This window comes from Pelodiscus sinensis, chromosome 30 (assembly GCF_052426305.1).
Source record: "Pelodiscus sinensis isolate ZL-2025 chromosome 30, ASM5242630v1, whole genome shotgun sequence".
Lineage (NCBI taxonomy): Eukaryota > Metazoa > Chordata > Testudines > Trionychidae > Pelodiscus > Pelodiscus sinensis.
The window spans coordinates 16,651,223-16,671,520 of NC_143081.1; the positions used below are offsets into that span (position 1 = coordinate 16,651,223).

The 20,298-nt window shown below is 53.6% G+C and overlaps 2 protein-coding genes across 2 annotated transcripts; both read right to left on the reverse strand.

Annotated features, from left to right (window-relative positions):
* Nucleotides 1–2,409: 2,409 nt before the first annotated feature.
* On the reverse strand, nucleotides 2,410–3,351 carry LOC102453811 (olfactory receptor 14C36-like). Its single transcript, XM_006116878.2, has one exon. It carries the CDS (start codon nucleotides 3,349–3,351, stop codon nucleotides 2,410–2,412), a length of 942 nt encoding a protein of 313 aa, XP_006116940.2.
* Nucleotides 3,352–11,570: 8,219 nt separating this feature from the next.
* On the reverse strand, nucleotides 11,571–12,524 carry LOC102454039 (olfactory receptor 6N1-like). Its single transcript, XM_006116879.3, has one exon. The coding sequence runs from the start codon at nucleotides 12,522–12,524 to the stop codon at nucleotides 11,571–11,573; it is 954 nt and encodes a 317-aa protein (XP_006116941.3).
* Nucleotides 12,525–20,298: the final 7,774 nt, after the last annotated feature.

The following is a 20,298-nucleotide window of genomic DNA, read 5'->3' on the forward strand; positions in this document are numbered from 1 at the left end:
GAAAGAGAGGAGGGGAGAGGGCAAACCATGGTCCAGAGCAGACAAACAACCGCATACAAAGGAATCCAATGCATCAGGGAAGGGCAGACAAATACACAGTGGCAATTTTTTAAAGTGCTTGTACACAAATGCTAGGAGTCTGACTAATAAGATGGGTGAACTAGAGTACCTCGTATTAAAGGAAGAGATTGACATAATAGGCATCACTGAAACCTGGTGGAATGAGAACATAAGAACATAAGAACGGCCGTACTGGGTCAGACCAAAGGTCCATCTAGCCCAGTATCCTGTCTGCCGACAGTGGCCAGCACCAGGTGCCCCGGAGGGGGAGGACCGAAGACAATGATCAAGCGATTTGTCTCCTGCCATCTCTCTCCAGCCTCTGACAAACAGAGGCCAGAGACACCATTTCTATCCCCTGGCTAATAGCCTTTTATGGACCTAACCTCCATGAATTTATCTAGCTTCTTTTTAAACTCTGTTATAGTCCTAGCCTTCACAGCCTCCTCTGGCAAGGAGTTCCACAGGTTGACTATGCGCTGTGTGAAGAAGAACTTTTTTGAGGTGAGGAGACCACATGTGTACACAGTACTCAAGATGTGGGTGTACCATAGTTTTATACAGGGGCAGTAAGATATTCTGTGTCTTATTTTCTATCCCTTTCTTAATAATTCCAAGCATCCTATTTGCCTTTTTGACCGCCGCTGCACACTGCGTGAACGTTTTTACAGAACTATCCACGATAACCCTAAGATCTCTTTCCTGACTTGTCGTAGCCAAATTAGCCCTCATCATATTATATGTATAGTTGGGGTTATTTTTAATGAGGAAAATCTGTGGGACACAATCATACCGGGATATAAAATATATCGGAAGGATAGAGCATGCCAGGTGGGTGGCGGAGTGGCACTGTATGTGAAAGATAACATAGAATCAAATGAAATAAAAATCTTAAATGAATCAACATGTTCAATGGAATCACTATGGATAGTAATTCCATGCTCCAATAATGAGAATTTAGCAGCAGGGATCTATTATCGACCATCTGACCAGGACAGTGATGGTGACTATGAAATGTTTTTAAAGACACCATAATAGAGGCCCAACTTAAATGTATACCCCACATTAAAAAACATAGCAAGAGACCTAAAAAAGAGTCACCGTGGCTTAACCACCATGTAAAAGAAGCAGTGAGGGACAAAAAGGCATCTTTCAAGAAGTGGAAGTCCAATCCTAGGGTATGTCTACACTAGCCCCCTAGTTCGAACCGGGGAGGCTAATGCAGGCATTCAAAGTTGCAAATGAAGCCTGGGATTTAAATATCCCGGGCTTTATTTGCATCTTCCCGTCCAGGCGCCATTTTTAAATCCCCTTAGTCCAAACTAACTGCCCGCGGCTACACGTGGCAGTCAAACGTTAACTCGAACTAAGTCCTTAGTTTGAGTTAACTGTTACATCTCATTCCATGATACAGGGAATTAAACCAGATCGCTTTATTATGCCAATCACAACTTATCCATTGACACTTTAAAGGATATACCTGTAGAGGAACATTTTAACCTGCCTGGTCACTCAGTCGTGGATTCAAAAATAGCCATTCTTCTACAAAGGAATTTCACCAGTTAATTACAGAGAAAGGCTGCAGAACTGGAATTCATCTACAAATGAGACACTGTTACCCTGGGCTTGAATAAAGACATCATCTAGTTAATGCATTACAAAGCCTATTACCCCTGATTTTAATATCTGTATTTTCACATCAACAGCTGTGAATGGGACACATCCAGTCCACTTAATTAGCCTCGTTAACACTGGTCCTACAATTGACAGGTACTTCTTTTGCAGTTATATATCTATATCTTGGTTTCTGTTCTTTCTACTCGCACCCATCTGGTGACGTAGGTTTTACCCATGAAGCTCACGATCCTGTATATATATTTGTTAGTCTCTAAGGTGTCCCAGGACTGCTCTTTTTTTACAGGATATAGTTTGTGCAAGATTTGATACAATTTGTTAACAGTGGCAACATCAGTGATCCAAATGGTCCCACAGCCATCACAGTGTCACAGTTGTTGTGGTAACAATGTCTGTTAGGGGTGCTAATGCCCTAGACACGTTTGCCAGTACAGGCTATTTCACAGGTTAGCGAAATATGGCAGTGGCTTTATTATTCAGTGTTATTCAAGCTGCGACTCTGCATGAGGACGCCTGGAGCTCACCACACCCAGCGATACTGACAGGCGTGTGTAGGCCTTTGCTCTGAGACCTACGTGAGGTCTGACAATGAGAACAGGCCCAGGACTGGGATGGGAAGTGAGCACCGCCTGAAAAGGTAATTTAGTGCACTCCTGCCTGGGGAACCCCTGCTGGATTTGCGGCCCCTTCCCGTGCTGCTGCACTGACGCAGTGTCATGATGCGTGTTTTACCAAGACTATCCTGAGCAGCATTTTCCTCAGGGCATCTTTTATCTCCTTATTTCTCAGGGTGTAAACTATCGGATTCAGCAGGGGCGGCGCCACGGAATAAAACACAGCGCCCAGCAGGTCCTGGTAGAGGGAGGACATGGACTTCGGTCGCATGTAGGTGAACATGGTGGTGCTCATAAACAGTGAGAAAACGATCAGATGGGGCAGGCAGGTGGAGAAGGCTTTGTACTTGCCCTGCGCGGAAGGGATTCTGAGAATGGTGGAGAAGATGTGAATATAGGACACGAATATGGAAATGACGAACAGGAACCCGAAAAATAAAACACAGACAATCACCAAGGCTTCGTTAGCGGACGTATCGTAGCAAGAGATCTTGAGCAGCTGTGGGATATCACAGAAGAACTGCCCGATAACTTTGGAGCGGCAGAACGACAACCTGAAGGTGTTACCCGTTTGCATCACCGAGTAGAAGACAGCACCAACCCAGCACCCCAACGCCATCTGAGCGCACACAGACTTGTTCATGATCACCCTGTAGTGTAGGGGGCGGCAGATGGCAACGTAGCGGTCATACGCCATGATCATGAGAAGAATCATCTCTGCAAAAGCCAAGGTGAGCACCAAGAAGACTTGGGCGACACAGCCAGCGAAAGAGATCAGCTTGGTGTTGGTTAAGGAGTTGGCCATGGATTTAGGGACCGTGACGGAGATGTAGCAGATGTCAAGGAAGGACAAGTTTCCAAGGAAGAAGTACATGGGGGTGTGAAGTTGGTGGTTGAAGGCCACAACCGTGATGATGAGAAGATTCCCCACCAAGGCCACCAGGTAAATGACCAGAAACATCACAAAGTGGAGAAGCTGCAACTCACGAACATCAGAAAATCCCATGAGAAGAAACTCCTTCAGGGTGGTTTGATTGGACATTTCTTGCCTTGGACACACACTGTGGGAGGGATGCACATAGAAAAAAAGAAGGAAATAACCTGTTATGTGTGTTATAGAACAGAAAAGGTACAGAGGCCTGAAGAACCGCAAAGGGACTCTCCATTTATTTGCTTTGTATGTGGATGTACATTTCTTATTATGGTAAAGAGGAGATGTTATGTTGACAGATGACACGTTAGCAAATGTATCTGTTCATTCAACAGACGGACTCCCTCGGACTGTTCCAAAGCTGGCCCTACTGGCCAAAATGAGCTATATGATTCATTTTTCTGTCAAACACATAGAAAGAAAAGCTTAACAACGAATAGTCCTGCAGCACCTTAGGGTATGTCTACACTACCCTCCTAGTTCAAACTAGGAGGGTAATGTAGGCATACCGCACTTGCAAATGAAGCCCGGGATTTGAATTTCCCGGGTTTCATTTGCCTAAGCGGGGAGCCGCCATTTTTAAAACCCCGCTGGTTCGAACCCCGTGCAGCGCAGCTACACGGGGCACGATCTAGGTAGTTTGAACTAGGCTTCCTAGTTCGAACTCCCGTTACTCCTTGTGAAATGAGGAGTAACGGTAGTTCGAACTAGGAAGCCTAGTTCGAACTACCTAGTTCATGCCCAGTGTAGCCGCGCTGCACGGGGTTCGAACCAGCGGGGTTTTAAAAATGGCGGCTCCCCGCTTATGCAAATGAAGCCGGGGAAATTCAAATCCCGGGTTTCATTTGCAAGTGCGATATGCCTACATTACCCCGCTAGTTCGAACTAGCGGGGTAGTGTAGACATACCCTTTGAGACTAACGACAAATGTAGATGGGATCACGAGCTTTCAGGGACACAACCCACTTTTTCAGATAAGAACTTAAGAACATAAGAATGGTCATATTGGGTCAGAACAAAGGTCCATCTAACCCAGTAGCCTGTCTGCCAACAGTGGCCAGCACGAAGTGCCCTGGAGGGGGTGGACCGAAGACAATGATCAAGCGATTTGTCTCGTGCCGTCCATCTCCAGCCTCTGACAAACAGCCAGGGGGTAGGAATGGTGTCTCTGGCCTCCAATAGCCTTTTATGGACCTAACCTCCATGAATTTATCTAGCTTCTCTTTAAACTCTGTTATAGTTCTAGCCTTCACAGCCTCCTCTGGATGACTGGAGTTTATTCATTGGAAGAAGTGGGTTGTGTCCCTGAAAGCTCATGGTACCATCTACGTGTTTTGTTAATCTCCAAGATGCCGCAGGACCATTAATTGTTTCTTTAGTTTTTTCATTTGCAGAGTAACACAGCGCCCCCTCTGAAAGCATAGAAGGAATGTGGATATAGAAGATTAGCACATATAGGACGCTGGCTCATGTATCAGCTTCAGCAAGCACACCCAAAGTACCACTTTCTCTGAAATCCCACATGTGACATCTGTACAACCAATCTGCCTTCAAATTCCTCCCTCGGTGACATACATGCAAACTAGATTGTTTCACAGACTACCCCTACGATCCATTGTCTTTGGTTTTTGCCCTCGGTGACACATATGCAACTCCAGGTTATGATTTTCTAAGTGGCCAAAGGGGCTTGGGAGCCCATTTTGCACTAATATTATCAATAATTGATCAACCAAATCCATCAGGTGACTGAAAAATCTCCATCTATATTTTTACAGATGAGGATGCAAAGATATTACCTCTGTCTATAGATATGGTACCCCACACTACGGGGAAGCCTTGAAATTAGGCTCAGTTAATGTGGACACACTAGGTTGACTTAGAGCCCCAGGAAGCACTGGGGAGTAATTACTTTGAATGACTCTGGGGAGTCGCTATTTCAAAATAGCAGCAATGGAGCGTCCACACTGCCGTTATTTTGTAATAACTATTTGGAAATGAGCGTTATTCCTCGAGGAAAGCAGGAGTTCAGTAAGTGTCCCATTGTTTTTTAATAACAGACTTGGCAGTGTGGACACGCCACTTATTAATTCGACCTAAGGGGGATTATTTAAAAAAAAAAAAAGCCCTAGTGTAGCCCAGGGCTTAGAGGGGTAGCTGCGTTAGTCTGTAACTTTAAGAACAAAGAGCCGTCTTGTGGCACCTTAGAGACTAACAAATATATCATGAGCTTTCCTGTGTAAAACCCGCTTCATCAGTAAATCTTCAAGTAGTGACATATTTCCAGAGTATGAACCCCAAACAGGAAGATGAATTATTTAACGCAAAGAAAGAAGGGACAGGTAGAACTGATGGGCTGGAATTAAGACAGGGAAATGCAGCTAGAATATCATAAATATTTCTTGCTATTGAAGTCATTGAGTATCTAAAACAGACTTAGCGCATCACTCACACATTCAAATCCACAGTAGAAAAAAATGGTAAATATTCAATATAACCCAATATCTACACCACATGTTGCCTGCTTTTCATAGGGAAACATGCAGATGTAGTGTGTATCAGAGGATTGCTGGAGAGCAAATACATAATAGAAAAAAAGAGTGAATTGGGTTTTTTTTCTTCCTAGTTAAAGTTGCTCTTAAAAAGAGCTCATTAAATTTGAATGGTTCAATACTCGTCATACTAATTTAAGACTGGAAACATACATAAGCATAGACATGCATACATTGATTTAATTGCTCATTTTCTGGGGACGTAAGGCTTCACTGTCTTTAAATAGTAATGCCGTAATTTGTGCATTTTGTTTAAGGGATACATTAGTTACTTCAGAAAACTGACCCTAATTTAACCCACTCAAAACTTAACGGCCAGGAAACGATGAGTTAAGAGAAATCCTCCTGAAGAAAAATCAAATTATTCACTGTAATTTGCACACCATGTCCTGTCTCAATACACAGACAGACAGACAGAAGATCAAACATACAATAAAATGATTTTAAAGGAATTCATTTCTTTTAGCCGTTAAATTCCAGTGAAAGTATGAAGGGTTTCCTGTTTTATCTTGTTAATTTTCCTCACTGAAATTAAATCAATTTCCATCACATTAATAACCAAAACGGAAGGACACTCACGGTGCTGCCGTGTCTGGATTTCTCCCAGCGTTTGGTTCTTTCCTCCTCCCGCCGCAAGGCCAGTAAAGGGAATTTGTCCTTACAACGAGTCTCTCTCGCTCGTTCTCTTTCTGTCTCTCACTCTAACCGTGACAGTGCCCACATCTCTAAGCCCCTCTCACCGTTCGCATTGCGAGGCAGCTGACATCAATGGGCACCCGTTTCTCTCTGCAGCTGAGCAGGGAACGGCTGACTTTTGCCTCTGCTCTCAGTAAAAGGTTTCTGGTGCAGGGAAAGGAGATTTATCCAGGTCTCTTCGCTCAGGGACCACGGGGACATGCTCTCCGGAGCGCTGCACAGAGCAGGGCCCTGAGGAGAGGCCCCAGGGCAAAATCTAACTTCTCCGTCCCATGTGTACTGCAGAAAGTGTCATGAAGAGAAAGTGAGAGCGAAGACAGAGAACAAGGCCTAGAGGTCCGCACTCCGGGCATGGATTTGCTCTCTGTCCTAGGTATCATCCCTGGTTCCAACGTGGGGGGGGAGGGGGGCAGAATATAGGGCTGGTGAGATGCAATACGCCAGGCCAGATGAACAGAGGATCCGGTCAGGTCTTAATGTCTGTGAAACACACGTGTCCTGTGGCCGGAGCTCAGCCCTTCTCACATCTTAGGCCTCACAGTCACTGGCCACAGCCCCATACGCTGGGGGATCTGTACCAGGATCCAGGTGGCCACTCATGCCTGGGTTCCCATCTGCTGCCCCATATGCCACAGGGCTCTGCTGCCAGCCCCACACCTGGGTCTTTGCTCCTGGCTTCAGCTGGGGCATGAGGGGGGTGTACAGGGCTAAGGGGGCTGGATTTCAGCACCCCCGCTCTTAAAAACATCCCCGCGCCACTGCACGCAGTGGGGCGCAAGGCCTGCTTAGCCTCAGAAGGCCTCAGGCTCTGGTTAGGCCTTGGAATCATGGCAGGTCTCAGTCAGGGCTCGGAGCATCTTCAGGGCCTGCTCGTTAATGCCGGATAACAGAGGCAGATCTGTGCTCGGCCTTAGAACAGCTGTCGCCGGGGACAGGCGGCAGAATGGCTGTTCGGCCTTGTGAAAAGGCTGCAGAAAAGCCCAACATGACTCTGACTTCTCGTGTCTTGCTCACAACACTCCTGTTAATGCAGCACATTCTTCCGCTCTACTCTGTGCTGGTTAGGCCTCAATTGGAGGATTGTGTCCAGTTCTGGGCACCGCATTTCAAGAAAGATGTGGAGAAATTGGAGAGGGTCCAGCAGCAAAAATGATTAAAAGTCTAAAAAACACGAGCCATGAGGGGAGACAGTGCTGGTTTAGTTTGGAGAAGAGCAGACTGAGAGGGGACATGACGGCAGCTTCCAAGTATCCAAAAGGGTGTCTGAGGGTACGTCTACACTACAGCGCTAATTCGAACTAACGCTTAGTGTAGCGCCTATGAAAGTTAGTTCGAACTAACTTTGTAGTGTAGACATACCCACAAGGAATAGGCCATCGTTATACCGTGGTTAGACCCTGAAACAGCTGCAGGATTGGGGCAGCCCCTGAAGTAACTCTAGGGCTTTGGAGTGGCTGCCAGTGTTGGATAAACCTTGTAGTTGCTGCTTGAACCTGGGAAGGCTCTTCCAGACAAGCAAACAAGTACTCCCGCCCCACCAACACACACCTGCTGTTGACCATCAGGAACAATGCAACCCCTTCGGTAAGTTTTTTACAGCTGTTTCCGATGTCCCATTCCTGTGCTGCTGCCGGCCTGGAGAGGAGCGGGGGCGTGTCTCTTCACACTCCAGTTCTAACGCTTTACGTCTTCGGTTCTCAGCATTTCCTGCCATTAAGCAGCTCTGGTCGAATGTCCCCTCCCCCCAGTCCATGGTGTGACCCCCCCCCCGCCCCCCACCCCCGATTTCCCACAATTCTGAAACAGGTTCGAGCATCTCGTTGAGTTTTTCCTGCTCATTAGCTGATTGTGATCCCACTTCTGTTTGGAACACCAGCAGCTCAGTGTTGCAGCTGGTCGGACCATAGGCCCCCCACTCCGTGGATGCTCCGCGGTGGCAGTGCCCGCAAGGAAAAACTTAGTTCTCCGCACCTAGCCTCTGCCCCCTTCCCCAGTGCTTCTCACCAGCCTGCAGCCCTGCTAACTCTTCCCCCTCCCTCCCAGCACCTCCCGCCCACCACAGACAGCTGTTTCCCGGCTGTTTCAAGAAGCTCCAGGAGGGAGGAGGAAGAGGAGTGGGAACTGGGAGCATTCGGGGGATGAGGCAGGGAAGAGGAGGCAGGGATGAGATTTGGTGGAAGGGGCGGAATGGAGACAGGGCGGGGGCAGGCTCTGGGGTGGAGGGTGGTTGAGCACCACTCTGCTTCAGGAAAAGCTGGTGCCTATGGGTTGGACTGCCCTTCCAGTCCCCTGCATGGGGAATTTTAAAAATGTTCTGCTCTTAGTCCCAAACGTGGGCTGGGGTGTTCAAGGGAAGCTAAAAGCAATTAAGGGCCAAATTCCTGTGGCGCGTCAGTAGCATCTGAGTGTCTAATTACTTCAGGCTTCTTAAAAGAGCTTCCTCTGAAGCAGGACGAGTGGACTTCCAACCAGCGCTGGGTGCGTCTCTTCTAAAGTCACAGCCGAGAACACTTCCGAAAGCTAAGTGAAAGCTTAAAAAAGCAACAGAACCTCCCCCCCCCCCCCCCGCAGTAACTAAGGGTATGTCTACACTACAATGTTAGTTCGAACTAACATTCATAGCCGCTACACTAGCGCTCCATTCGAATTTGAATCAAACTAGCGGAGCGCTTAGTTCGAACTAGGAAAACCTCATTTTACGAGGATTAAGCCTAGTTAGAACTTTCTAGTTCGAATTAAGGGGTGTGTAGCCCCTTAATTCGAACTAGTGGGAGGCTAGCCCTCCCCAGGTTTCCCTGGTGGCCACTCTGGCCAACACCAGGGAAACTCTATGCCCCCCTCCCGGCCCCGGACCCCTTAAAGGGGCACGGGCTGGCTACGGTGCCCGTGCCAGGTGCAAGCCTGCCAGCACCCAGCCAGCAGACCCTGCACCTGGCACGGCACAGAGCCACCCACCCGATGTCCCCCAGCCCACCCCCTCTTCCCGGGACCAGGCTGGCGGCTCCCGGGAGCTTGCCCTGGACCGCAAGAGGCGGGCACCTTCCTGGGCTAGTGTGGACATCGTGGACCTCGTCCACGATCTCCGCACTAGGCACAGGAAAGTGGCTGGCTAGGGCAGGAGAGCTGCCAGCCTGGCCACCCAGGAGCAGGTGTGCATGAAAATCAAGGGGGTCCACTGAGACCCCCGACCCTGAGCCCTGAGCTTACAATGGCCGTACTGGGTCAGACCAAAGGTCCATCTAGCCCAGTAGCCTGTCTGCCAACAGTGGCCAACCCTAGGGACCCTGGAGGGGATGGACCGAAGACAGTGACCAAGCCATTTGTCTCGTGCCATCCCTCTCCAGCCTTCCACAAACTTTGGGCAGGGACACCACTCCTACCCCCTGGCTAAGACTACTCCATGGACCCAACCTCCATGACTTGATCTCACTTCCCTTTAAACTCTGTTCTAGTTGTAGCCTTCACAGCCTCCTGCAGCAAGGAGTTCCACAGGTTAACTATTTGCTTTGTCAAGAAGAACAACTTTCTCTTACTAGTTTCAAGCCTGCTACCCATTCCTTTCCTTTGGTGTCCTCTAGTCCTTCTTTATGGGAACTCAGGAAGAACTTTTCTGAATGCCCCCTCTCCACCCAACCCCTGCTTTTAGAGACCTCTATCCTGTCCCCCCTCCGTCTCCTCTTTTCTAAGCTGAACAGTCCCAGTCTCTGTAGCCTCTCTTCATCTGGGACCTGTTCCCAACCCCTGATCATGTTAGTTGCCCTCCCCTCTCCCAGCCTTTCTCTTCCCCTCTCCCACCTCCTTTTCTCAGTCTCCCCCAGTTTTGTTCAATAAAGACAGAGTCAATGTTGGAAGAAACGTTATCTTTATTTTGTACATCAATAAGAAGGGGGGCTAGGGAAGGGTAAGTGGAAGGAGATGAGGGAGGAATGGGGCACGAGCCCCCGATGGGGAGGACTGGGCTGGCTCTGCGGGCTTCTGGGGGTGGAAGCTCTCCTGCAGCCCCCCGATTGCCCCCTCTCCCCAGATGGCAGCCTGCGGCAAGTGCAGCCGGGCTGATGGCCGAGTGCTGTGATGTGCCCAGTGTGGGCACTCAGGGCACTCCAAGCCAGGACTGGTTTTCAAGCGGGGCACCCCTGAGAACTGTCTGTCCGGGGTGGGGGTCGGGACCCTTTAAGCGCAGCCCTCGGCTAGCCTGAGACAGCAGCTCCACGCTCTAAGTCCTCCTCTGATGCCCTGCCGGCACTGCTTCCGGCCATCCTTAAGCCCTGTTCAGGGTCCACTCAGTGTGGACTTGCTAGTTCGAATTAGCAAAACGCTAATTCGAACTAGTTTTTAGTTCTAGACACGTTGGTTCAAATTAGCTTAGTTCGAATTAACTAATTTGAACTAAGTTAGTTCGAATTAACGTTGTAGTGTAGACGTACCCTAAGAGACTAACAAAGGAAGGTAGCTGGGATCATGAGCTTTCGTGGGCACAGCCCCCTTCTGCCGGTGAATGCCGTAAAGAGTCCAGGGTACAAACCAATAGCAGAAAGAGAGGGGATGGGAAAGAGAAGAAAAAAAATCTCGTCAATCAGAGTGTCCGTGCTAAATGAGGCTACTAGAGTGGGCTGTAAGTGCTGGCTGCTCCGCTTTTGATGTCATTAGGGTGTGGAATGTGACGGCCCATCCAGGGCAGGTCTTTGTGCAAACCTTGGTTCCATTGGCAGGTTTGACACCTTTAATCCAGTTCCGCAGCTCCTCTCTCCAGCTGGTTTCGGAAATCGGTTTGTAAAGTCACTTTGAGAGCCAGGAGCGAGAGCCCAGGCAAGCGGAAATGTTCCCCGCCAGGTTTCTGTGTGTTACCCTGTGGGATGTCTGATTTGTGTCCATTGATCCTTTGTTGCAGAGAAAGCTAAGTGGCCTTCTTTGTGCTTCGTGCATGACTCTCCCTCCTCTTGACCATTTTCAGGCCACATTTAAGGCAGTGACCCAAATAGTGGAAGGGGGAAGAATTTGAGGCAAAGAATTAAAGCCACTGACGTGTCGGTCTTGCTCATAACCCACCCTCTTATGACTTCATCAAAAAGAGGCACCTAGTGAGGGCTACATTTTGGGGGAAGGCCACATTTTCCTGATAGCTCTGCCCAAGGCGACTCTCACCTCCTGGTTCCTCAGGCTGTAGACAATGGGGTTGAACAGAGGGGTGACCACCGTGTAGAGCAGGGAGAACACCTTGTTGAAGTCCAGCGACTGGCTTCCTGAAGGCACCACGTACATGATGATCAGGGCCCCATAGAACGTGGAGACCACGATGAGGTGGGAGGAGCAGGTGGAAAAGGCCTTTTGCCGCCCGGCGGTGGAGGGGATCCGCAGAATGGCCAGGATGACGCACACGTAGGAGGTGATGGTCAGGAGAAACGGGGCCAGGGATATAGTGGCGGCAGAGACGAGAGCTGTTATCTCCGTCAGGCTGGTGTCAGTACAGGAAAGCTTCAAGAGCGCCGTTAAATCACAGAAAAAGTGGTTGATCTCCTGAGGACCGCAGAAGGGCAATTGGGCGGCCATCATTATTGTGAAGGATGGAGCCACAAAGCCCAAGGCCCAAGAAGCAAAGGCCAGCAGAAAGGAAGCCCTGGGGCTCATCCTGCTGGTGTAATGCAGTGGATGGCATATCGCCAGGTATCGGTCGTAGGACATCCCCGTCAGCAGGAAACACTCCGCGGCGCCCAGGAAGCTAAACACAAACAGCTGAAGGAAGCAGCCCGAGAAAGAGATGGTCCTGTCCCCTGTGGCGAGGCTCCCCAGCAGCCGGGGGACGATGTTGGAGATGTAGCCGGTTTCCAGGAAGGAGAGGTTGCTGAGGAAGAAGTACATGGGGGTGTGGAGGTGACGGTCAGCCCACACGGTCAGAATGAGGAGAAGGTTCCCCGCCACAGTTGCTAGGTAGATCCCAAAGAAGACCACGAAGAGGGTTATCTGCAGCCCTGGAAGAGTCTTGAATCCCACCAGCAGAAACTCTGTGATGAGCGTCTGGTTTCCCTTCTCTAGACCAGCCATCGGCTATTGAAAGGGGAGCAAAAAAGGGCTGATAAACATTCACAGCATTTAAGGCTAGAGGAGACCACTGCAGTCACTTCGTCCAACCTGCATAATACAGGCTACAGAATGCCACTTAGGCTGCGTCTATATTTACACGCAAATTTAAATTAAGATACACAACTCCAGCGATGTCAATTGCATCGCTGGAGTCGACGTACGTGAATTCAAACTTCGGCTATCTTCACAGCAGGACTTCCCTTACTTCTCATGATTCAAGGAGTACCCTTGAGTCTATGGGGGCGCCCTCAGTGTTCAATTTAGCAGGTCTTTACCAGACCCACTAAATCAAACTACGGATGACCAACCGCTGCAATGTCGATCTGGGAAGTGAAGACGGCCAGAGCTTGAGGTTGAACTAGAGAACATCTCTTAGAGAGAGATTCAATTTTTGATTTGGAAACTTCAAATTGATGGTTTTTTGGATTTGGGGGTTTGGCGTTTTGGGGGCAGTGGGTGAATTCACCAGCTTGGTTGTTAAAGGTAACTGTGTTGACATAATAAAGTTCCGTACAGTATTTGATTTACTCCTGCTATCATTCCAATGAATGCACAATGTCATATATTTAGAACCAAACACACTTACAGGATTGACGACTGTACAACCAAAACCACCTACTCTGAAAAGGGTGAGGATGTACTGGTGGACAGCCAGCCGAGTCTGAGATCCCAGTGGCATGGGGCGGCCAAGAGAGTCAAGTCAGCCTCCAGACGTACTGAAAAGGGGTGAGGCTGTACTGGTGGACAGCCAGCCGAGTCTGAGATCCCAGTGGGATGGGGCGGCTAAGAGAGTCAAGTCAGCCTCCAGACGTACTGAAAAGGGGTGAGGCTGTACTGGTGGACAGCCAGCCGAGTCTGAGATCCCAGTGGGATGGGGCGGCTAAGAGAGTCAAGTCAGCCTCCAGACGTACTGAAAAGGGGTGAGGCTGTACTGGTGGACAGCCAGCCGAGTCTGAGATCCCAGTGGCATGGGGCGGCCAAGAGAGTCAAGTCAGCCTCCGGGCGTACTGAAAAGGGGTGAGGCTGTACTGGTGGACAGCCAGCCGAGTCTGAGATCCCAGTGGGATGGGGCAGCTAAGAGAGTCAAGTCAGCCTCCAGACGTACTGAAAAGGGGTGAGGCTGTACTGGTGGACAGCCAGCCGAGTCTGAGATCCCAGTGGCATGGGGCGGCCAAGAGAGTCAAGTCAGCCTCCAGACGTACTGAAAAGGGGTGAGGCTGTACTGGTGGACAGCCAGCCGAGTCTGAGATCCCAGTGGGATGGGGCAGCTAAGAGAGTCAAGTCAGCCTCCAGACGTACTGAAAAGGGGTGAGGCTGTACTGGTGGACAGCCAGCCGAGTCTGAGATCCCAGTGGGATGGGGTGGCTAAGAGAGTCAAGTCAGCCTCCAGACGTACTGAAAAGGGGTGAGGCTGTACTGGTGGACAGCCAGCCGAGTCTGAGATCCCAGTGGGATGGGGCGGCCAAGAGAGTCCAGTCAGCCTCTGGGAGTACTGAAAAGGGGTGAGGCTGTACTGGTGGACAGCCAGCCGAGTCTGAGATCCCAGTGGGATGGGGCGGCTAAGAGAGTCAAGTCAGCCTCCAGACGTACTGAAAAGGGGTGAGGCTGTACTGGTGGACAGCCAGCCGAGTCTGAGATCCCAGTGGGATGGGGCGGCTAAGAGAGTCAAGTCAGCCTCCAGACGTACTGAAAAGGGGTGAGGCTGTACTGGTGGACAGCCAGCCGAGTCTGAGATCCCAGTGGGATGGGGCGGCCAAGAGAGTCCAGTCAGCCTCCAGACGTACTGAAAAGGGGTGAGGCTGTACTGGTGGACAGCCAGCCGAGTCTGAGATCCCAGTGGGATGGGGCGGCCAAGAGAGTCCAGTCAGCCTCCAGACGTACTGAAAAGGGGTGAGGCTGTACTGGTGGACAGCCAGCCGAGTCTGAGATCCCAGAGACATGGGGCGGCCAAGAGAGTCCAGTCAGCCTCTGGGAGTACTGAAAAGGGGTGAGGCTGTACTGGTGGACAGCCAGCCGAGTCTGAGATCCCAGTGGGATGGGGCGGCCAAGAGAGTCAAGTCAGCCTCCGGGCGTACTGAAAAGGGGTGAGGCTGTACTGGTGGACAGCCAGCCGAGTCTGAGATCCCAGTGGGATGGGGCGGCCAAGAGAGTCAAGTCAGCCTCCAGGCGTACTGAAAAGGGGTCCCGAGGAGGAGCAGAGAGGTAGTAGTAATGTAGAGAGCGCAAAGGTATGAATTGAATGGAGATGCCTATCTCCTAGAACTGGAAGGAACCTTGAAAGGTTATCGAGTCCAGTCCCCTGCCTTCACAGCAGGACCAAGTACCATCCCTGGCAGATTTTGTCCCAGATCCCTAAATGGCCTCCTCAATGAACTCACAACCTTGGGTTTAGCAGCCCAATGCTCAGACCACTGAGCTCTCCTTCCCCCCAGTGGCCTGGCACCGGCACCGGCACCGGCACTGGCACTGGCACTGGCACTGGCACTGGCACTGGCACACTGTTTCCAGTCCTGGGGTCCATATCTCAAAAAGGACCTTGGAAAACTTGGGAGTATTGGGAAAGGAGCAGAGGGAACGGGCAGGTGTTTGGAAAACCCTGCAGAGGTGTTAAAGGGCTGTTTTGTCTGGCACGGTCCCTTGGAACGCATGCTCCCTGCTTCTCCCAAACACCCTGCTCCGTCTGGCACGGTCCCTTGGAACGCGTGCTCCCTGCTTCTCCCAAACACCCTGCTCCGTCTGGTACGGTCCCTTGGAACGCGTGCTCCCTGCTTCTCCCAAACACCCTGCTCCGTCTGGCACGGTCCCTTGGAACGCGTGCTCCCTGCTTCTCCCAAACACCCTGCTCCGTCTGGCACGGTCCCTTGGAACGCGTGCTCACTGCTTCTCCCAAACACCCTGCTCCGTCTGGTACGGTCCCTTGGAACGCGTGCTCTCTGCTTCTCCCAAACACCCAGCTCCACTTGGCACGGTCCCTTGGAACGCGTGCTCCCTGCTTCTCCCAAACACCCTGCTCCGCCTGGTACGGTCCCTTGGAACGCGTGCTCACTGCTTCTCCCAAACACCCTGCTCTGCCTGGCACGGTCCCTTGGAACGCGTGCTCACTGCTTCTCCCAAACACCCTGCTCCGTCTGGCACGGTCCCTTAGAACGCGTGCTCCCTGCTTCTCCCAAACACCCTGCTCCGTCTGGCACGGTCCCTTGGAACGCGTGCTCCCTGCTTCTCCCAAGCACCCTGCTCCGCCTGGCACGGTCCCTTGGAACGCGTGCTCACTGCTTCTCCCAAACACCCTGCTCCGTCTGGCACGGTCCCTTAGAACGCGTGCTCACTGCTTCTCCCAAACACCCTGCTCCACCTGGCACGGTCCCTTGGAACGCGTGCTCCCTGCTTCTCCCAAACACCCTGCTCCGTCTGGCACGGTCCCTTAGAACGCGTGCTCCCTGCTTCTCCCAAACACCCTGCTCCGTCTGGTACGGTCCCTTGGAACGCGTGCTCCCTGCTTCTCCCAAACACCCTGCTCCGCCTGGCACGGTCCCTTGGAACGCGTGCTCACTGCTTCTCCCAAACACCCTGCTCCGCCTGGCACGGTCCCTTGGAACGCGTGCTCACTGCTTCTCCCAAACACCCTGCTCCGCCTGGCACGGTCCCTTGGAACGCGTGCTCCCTGCTTCTCCCAAACACCCTGCTCCGCCTGGCACGGTCCCTTGGAACGCGTGCTCACTGCTTCTCCCAAACACCCTGCTCCGTCTGGCACGGTCCCTTGGAACGCGTGCTCCCTGCTTCTCCCAAACACCCTGCTCCGCCTGGCACGGTCCCTTGGAACGCGTGCTCACTGCTTCTCCCAAACACCCTGCTCCGTCTGGCACGGTCCCTTGGAACGCGTGCTCCCTGCTTCTCCCAAGCACCCTGCTCCGTCTGGCACGGTCCCTTGGAACGCGTGCTCACTGCTTCTCCCAAACACCCTGCTCCGTCTGGCACGGTCCCTTGGAACGCGTGCTCCCTGCTTCTCCCAAGCACCCTGCTCCGTCTGGCATGGTCCCTTGGAACGCGTGCTCACTGCTTCTCCCAAACACCCTGCTCCGTCTGGCACGGTCCCTTGGAACGCGTGCTCCCTGCTTCTCCCAAACACCCTGCTCCGTCTGGCACGGTCCCTTGGAACGCGTGCTCCCTGCTTCTCCCAAACACCCTGCTCCGTCTGGTACGGTCCCTTGGAACGCGTGCTCCCTGCTTCTCCCAAACACCCTGCTCCGTCTGGCACGGTCCCTTGGAACGCGTGCTCCCTGCTTCTCCCAAACACCCTGCTCCGCCTGGCACGGTCCCTTGGAACGCGTGCTCCCTGCTTCTCCCAAACACCCTGCTCCGCCTGGCACGGTCCCTTGGAACGCGTGCTCCCTGCTTCTCCCAAACACCCTGCTCCGTCTGGCACGGTTCCTTGGAACGCGTGCTCACTGCTTCTCCCAAACACCCTGCTCCGCCTGGCACGGTCCCTTAGAACGCGTGCTCCCTGCTTCTCCCAAGCACCCTGCTCCGCCTGGCACGGTCCCTTAGAACGCGTGCTCCCTGCTTCTCCCAAACACCCTGCTCCGCCTGGCACGGTCCCTTGGAACGCGTGCTCCCTGCTTCTCCCAAACACCCTGCTCCGCCTGGCACGGTGCCTTGGAACGCGTGCTCACTGCTTCTCCCAAACACCCTGCTCCACCTGGCACGGTCCCTTGGAACGCGTGCTCCCTGCTTCTCCCAAACACCCTGCTCCGTCTGGTACGGTCCCTTGGAACGCGTGCTCACTGCTTCTCCCAAACACCCTGCTCCGTCTGGCACGGTCCCTTGGAACGCGTGCTCCCTGCTTCTCCCAAACACCCTGCTCTGTCTGGCACGGTCCCTTGGAACGCGTGCTCCCTGCTTCTCCCAAACACCCTGCTCCGTCTGGCACGGTCCCTTGGAACGCGTGCTCCCTGCTTCTCCCAAACACCCTGCTCCGCCTGGCACGGTCCCTTGGAACGCGTGCTCCCTGCTTCTCCCAAACACCCTGCTCCGTCTGGCACGGTCCCTTGGAACGCGTGCTCCCTGCTTCTCCCAAACACCCTGCTCCGCCTGGCACGGTCCCTTGGAACGCGTGCTCCCTGCTTCTCCCAAACACCCTGCTCCGCCTGGCACGGTCCCTTGGAACGCGTGCTCCCTGCTTCTCCCAAACACCCTGCTCCGCCTGGCACGGTCCCTTGGAACGCGTGCTCCCTGCTTCTCCCAAACACCCTGCTCCGCCTGGCACGGTCCCTTGGAACGCGTGCTCCCTGCTTCTCCCAAACACCCTGCTCCGTCTGGCACGGTCCCTTGGAACGCGTGCTCACTGCTTCTCCCAAACACCCTGCTCCGCCTGGCACGGTCCCTTGGAACGCGTGCTCCCTGCTTCTCCCAAACACCCTGCTCCGCCTGGCACGGTCCCTTGGAACGCGTGCTCCCTGCTTCTCCCAAACACCCTGCTCCGTCTGGCACGGTCCCTTGGAACGCGTGCTCGCTGCTTCTCCCAAACACCCTGCTCCGCCTGGCACGGTCCCTTAGAACGCGTGCTCCCTGCTTCTCCCAAACACCCTGCTCCGTCTGGCACGGTCCCTTGGAACGCGTGCTCACTGCTTCTCCCAAACACCCTGCTCCGCCTGGCACGGTCCCTTGGAACGCGTGCTCCCTGCTTCTCCCAAACACCCTGCTCCGTCTGGCACGGTCCCTTGGAACGCGTGCTCCCTGCTTCTCCCAAACACCCTGCTCCGTCTGGCACGGTCCCTTGGAACGCGTGCTCACTGCTTCTCCCAAACACCCTGCTCCGCCTGGCACGGTCCCTTGGAACGCGTGCTCACTGCTTCTCCCAAACACCCTGCTCCGCCTGGCACGGTCCCTTGGAACGCGTGCTCCCTGCTTCTCCCAAACACCCTGCTCCGTCTGGCACGGTCCCTTGGAACGCGTGCTCCCTGCTTCTCCCAAACACCCTGCTCCGTCTGGCACGGTCCCTTGGAACGCGTGCTCACTGCTTCTCCCAAACACCCTGCTCCGCCTGGCACGGTCCCTTGGAACGCGTGCTCCCTGCTTCTCCCAAACACCCTGCTCTGCCTGGCACGGTCCCTTGGAACGCGTGCTCACTGCTTCTCCCAAACACCCTGCTCCGCCTGGCACGGTCCCTTGGAACGCGTGCTCACTGCTTCTCCCAAACACCCTGCTCCGTCTGGCACGGTCCCTTAGAACGCGTGCTCCCTGCTTCTCCCAAACACCCTGCTCCGTCTGGCATGGTCCCTTAGAACGCGTGCTCCCTGCTTCTCCCAAACACCCTGCTCCGCCTGGCACGGTCCCTTGGAACGCGTGCTCACTGCTTCTCCCAAACACCCTGCTCCGCCTGGCACGGTCCCTTGGAACGCGTGCTCACTGCTTCTCCCAAACACCCTGCTCCACCTGGCCCGGTCCCTTGGAACGCGTGCTCACTGCTTCTCCCAAACACCCTGCTCCGCCTGGCACGGTCCCTTGGAACGCGTGCTCCCTGCTTCTCCCAAGCACCCTGCTCCGCCTGGCACGGTCCCTTGGAACGCGTGCTCCCTGCTTCTCCCAAGCACCCTGCTCCGCCTGGCACGGTCCCTTGGAACGCGTGCTCCCTGCTTCTCCCAAGCACCCTGCTCCGTCTGGCACGGTCCCTTGGAACGCGTGCTCACTGCTTCTCCCAAACACCCTGCTCCACCTGGCCCGGTCCCTTGGAACGCGTGCTCACTGCTTCTCCCAAACACCCTGCTCCGCCTGGCACGGTCCCTTGGAACGCGTGCTCCCTGCTTCTCCCAAACACCCTGCTCCGTCTGGCACGGTCCCTTGGAACGCGTGCTCCCTGCTTCTCCCAAACACCCTGCTCCGCCTGGCACGGTCCCTTGGAACGCGTGCTCACTGCTTCTCCCAAACACCCTGCTCCGCCTGGCACGGTCCCTTAGAACGCGTGCTCACTGCTTCTCCCAAACACCCTGCTCCGCCTGGCACGGTCCCTTGGAACGCGTGCTCCCTGCTTCTCCCAAACACCCTGCTCCGTCTGGCACGGTCCCTTGGAACGCGTGCTCCCTGCTTCTCCCAAACACCCTGCTCCGCCTGGCACGGTCCCTTAGAACGCGTGCTCCCTGCTTCTCCCAAACACCCTGCTCCGTCTGGCACGGTCCCTTGGAACGCGTGCTCCCTGCTTCTCCCAAACACCCTGCTCCGCCTGGCACGGTCCCTTGGAACGCGTGCTCCCTGCTTCTCCCAAACACCCTGCTCCGTCTGGCACGGTCCCTTGGAACGCGTGCTCACTGCTTCTCCCAAACACCCTGCTCCGTCTGGCACGGTCCCTTGGAACGCGTGCTCACTGCTCCTCCCAAACACCCTGCTCTGTCTGGCACGGTCCCTTGGAACGCGTGCTCCCTGCTTCTCCCAAACACCCTGCTCCGTCTGGCACGGTCCCTTGGAACGCGTGCTCCCTGCTTCTCCCAAACACCCTGCTCCGCCTGGCACGGTCCCTTGGAACGCGTGCTCCCTGCTTCTCCCAAACACCCTGCTCCGCCTGGCACGGTCCCTTGGAACGCGTGCTCACTGCTTCTCCCAAACACCCTGCTCCGCCTGGTACGGTCCCTTGGAACGCGTGCTCACTGCTTCTCCCAAACACCCTGCTCCGCCTGGCACGGTCCCTTAGAACGCGTGCTCACTGCTTCTCCCAAACACCCTGCTCCGTCTGGCACGGTCCCTT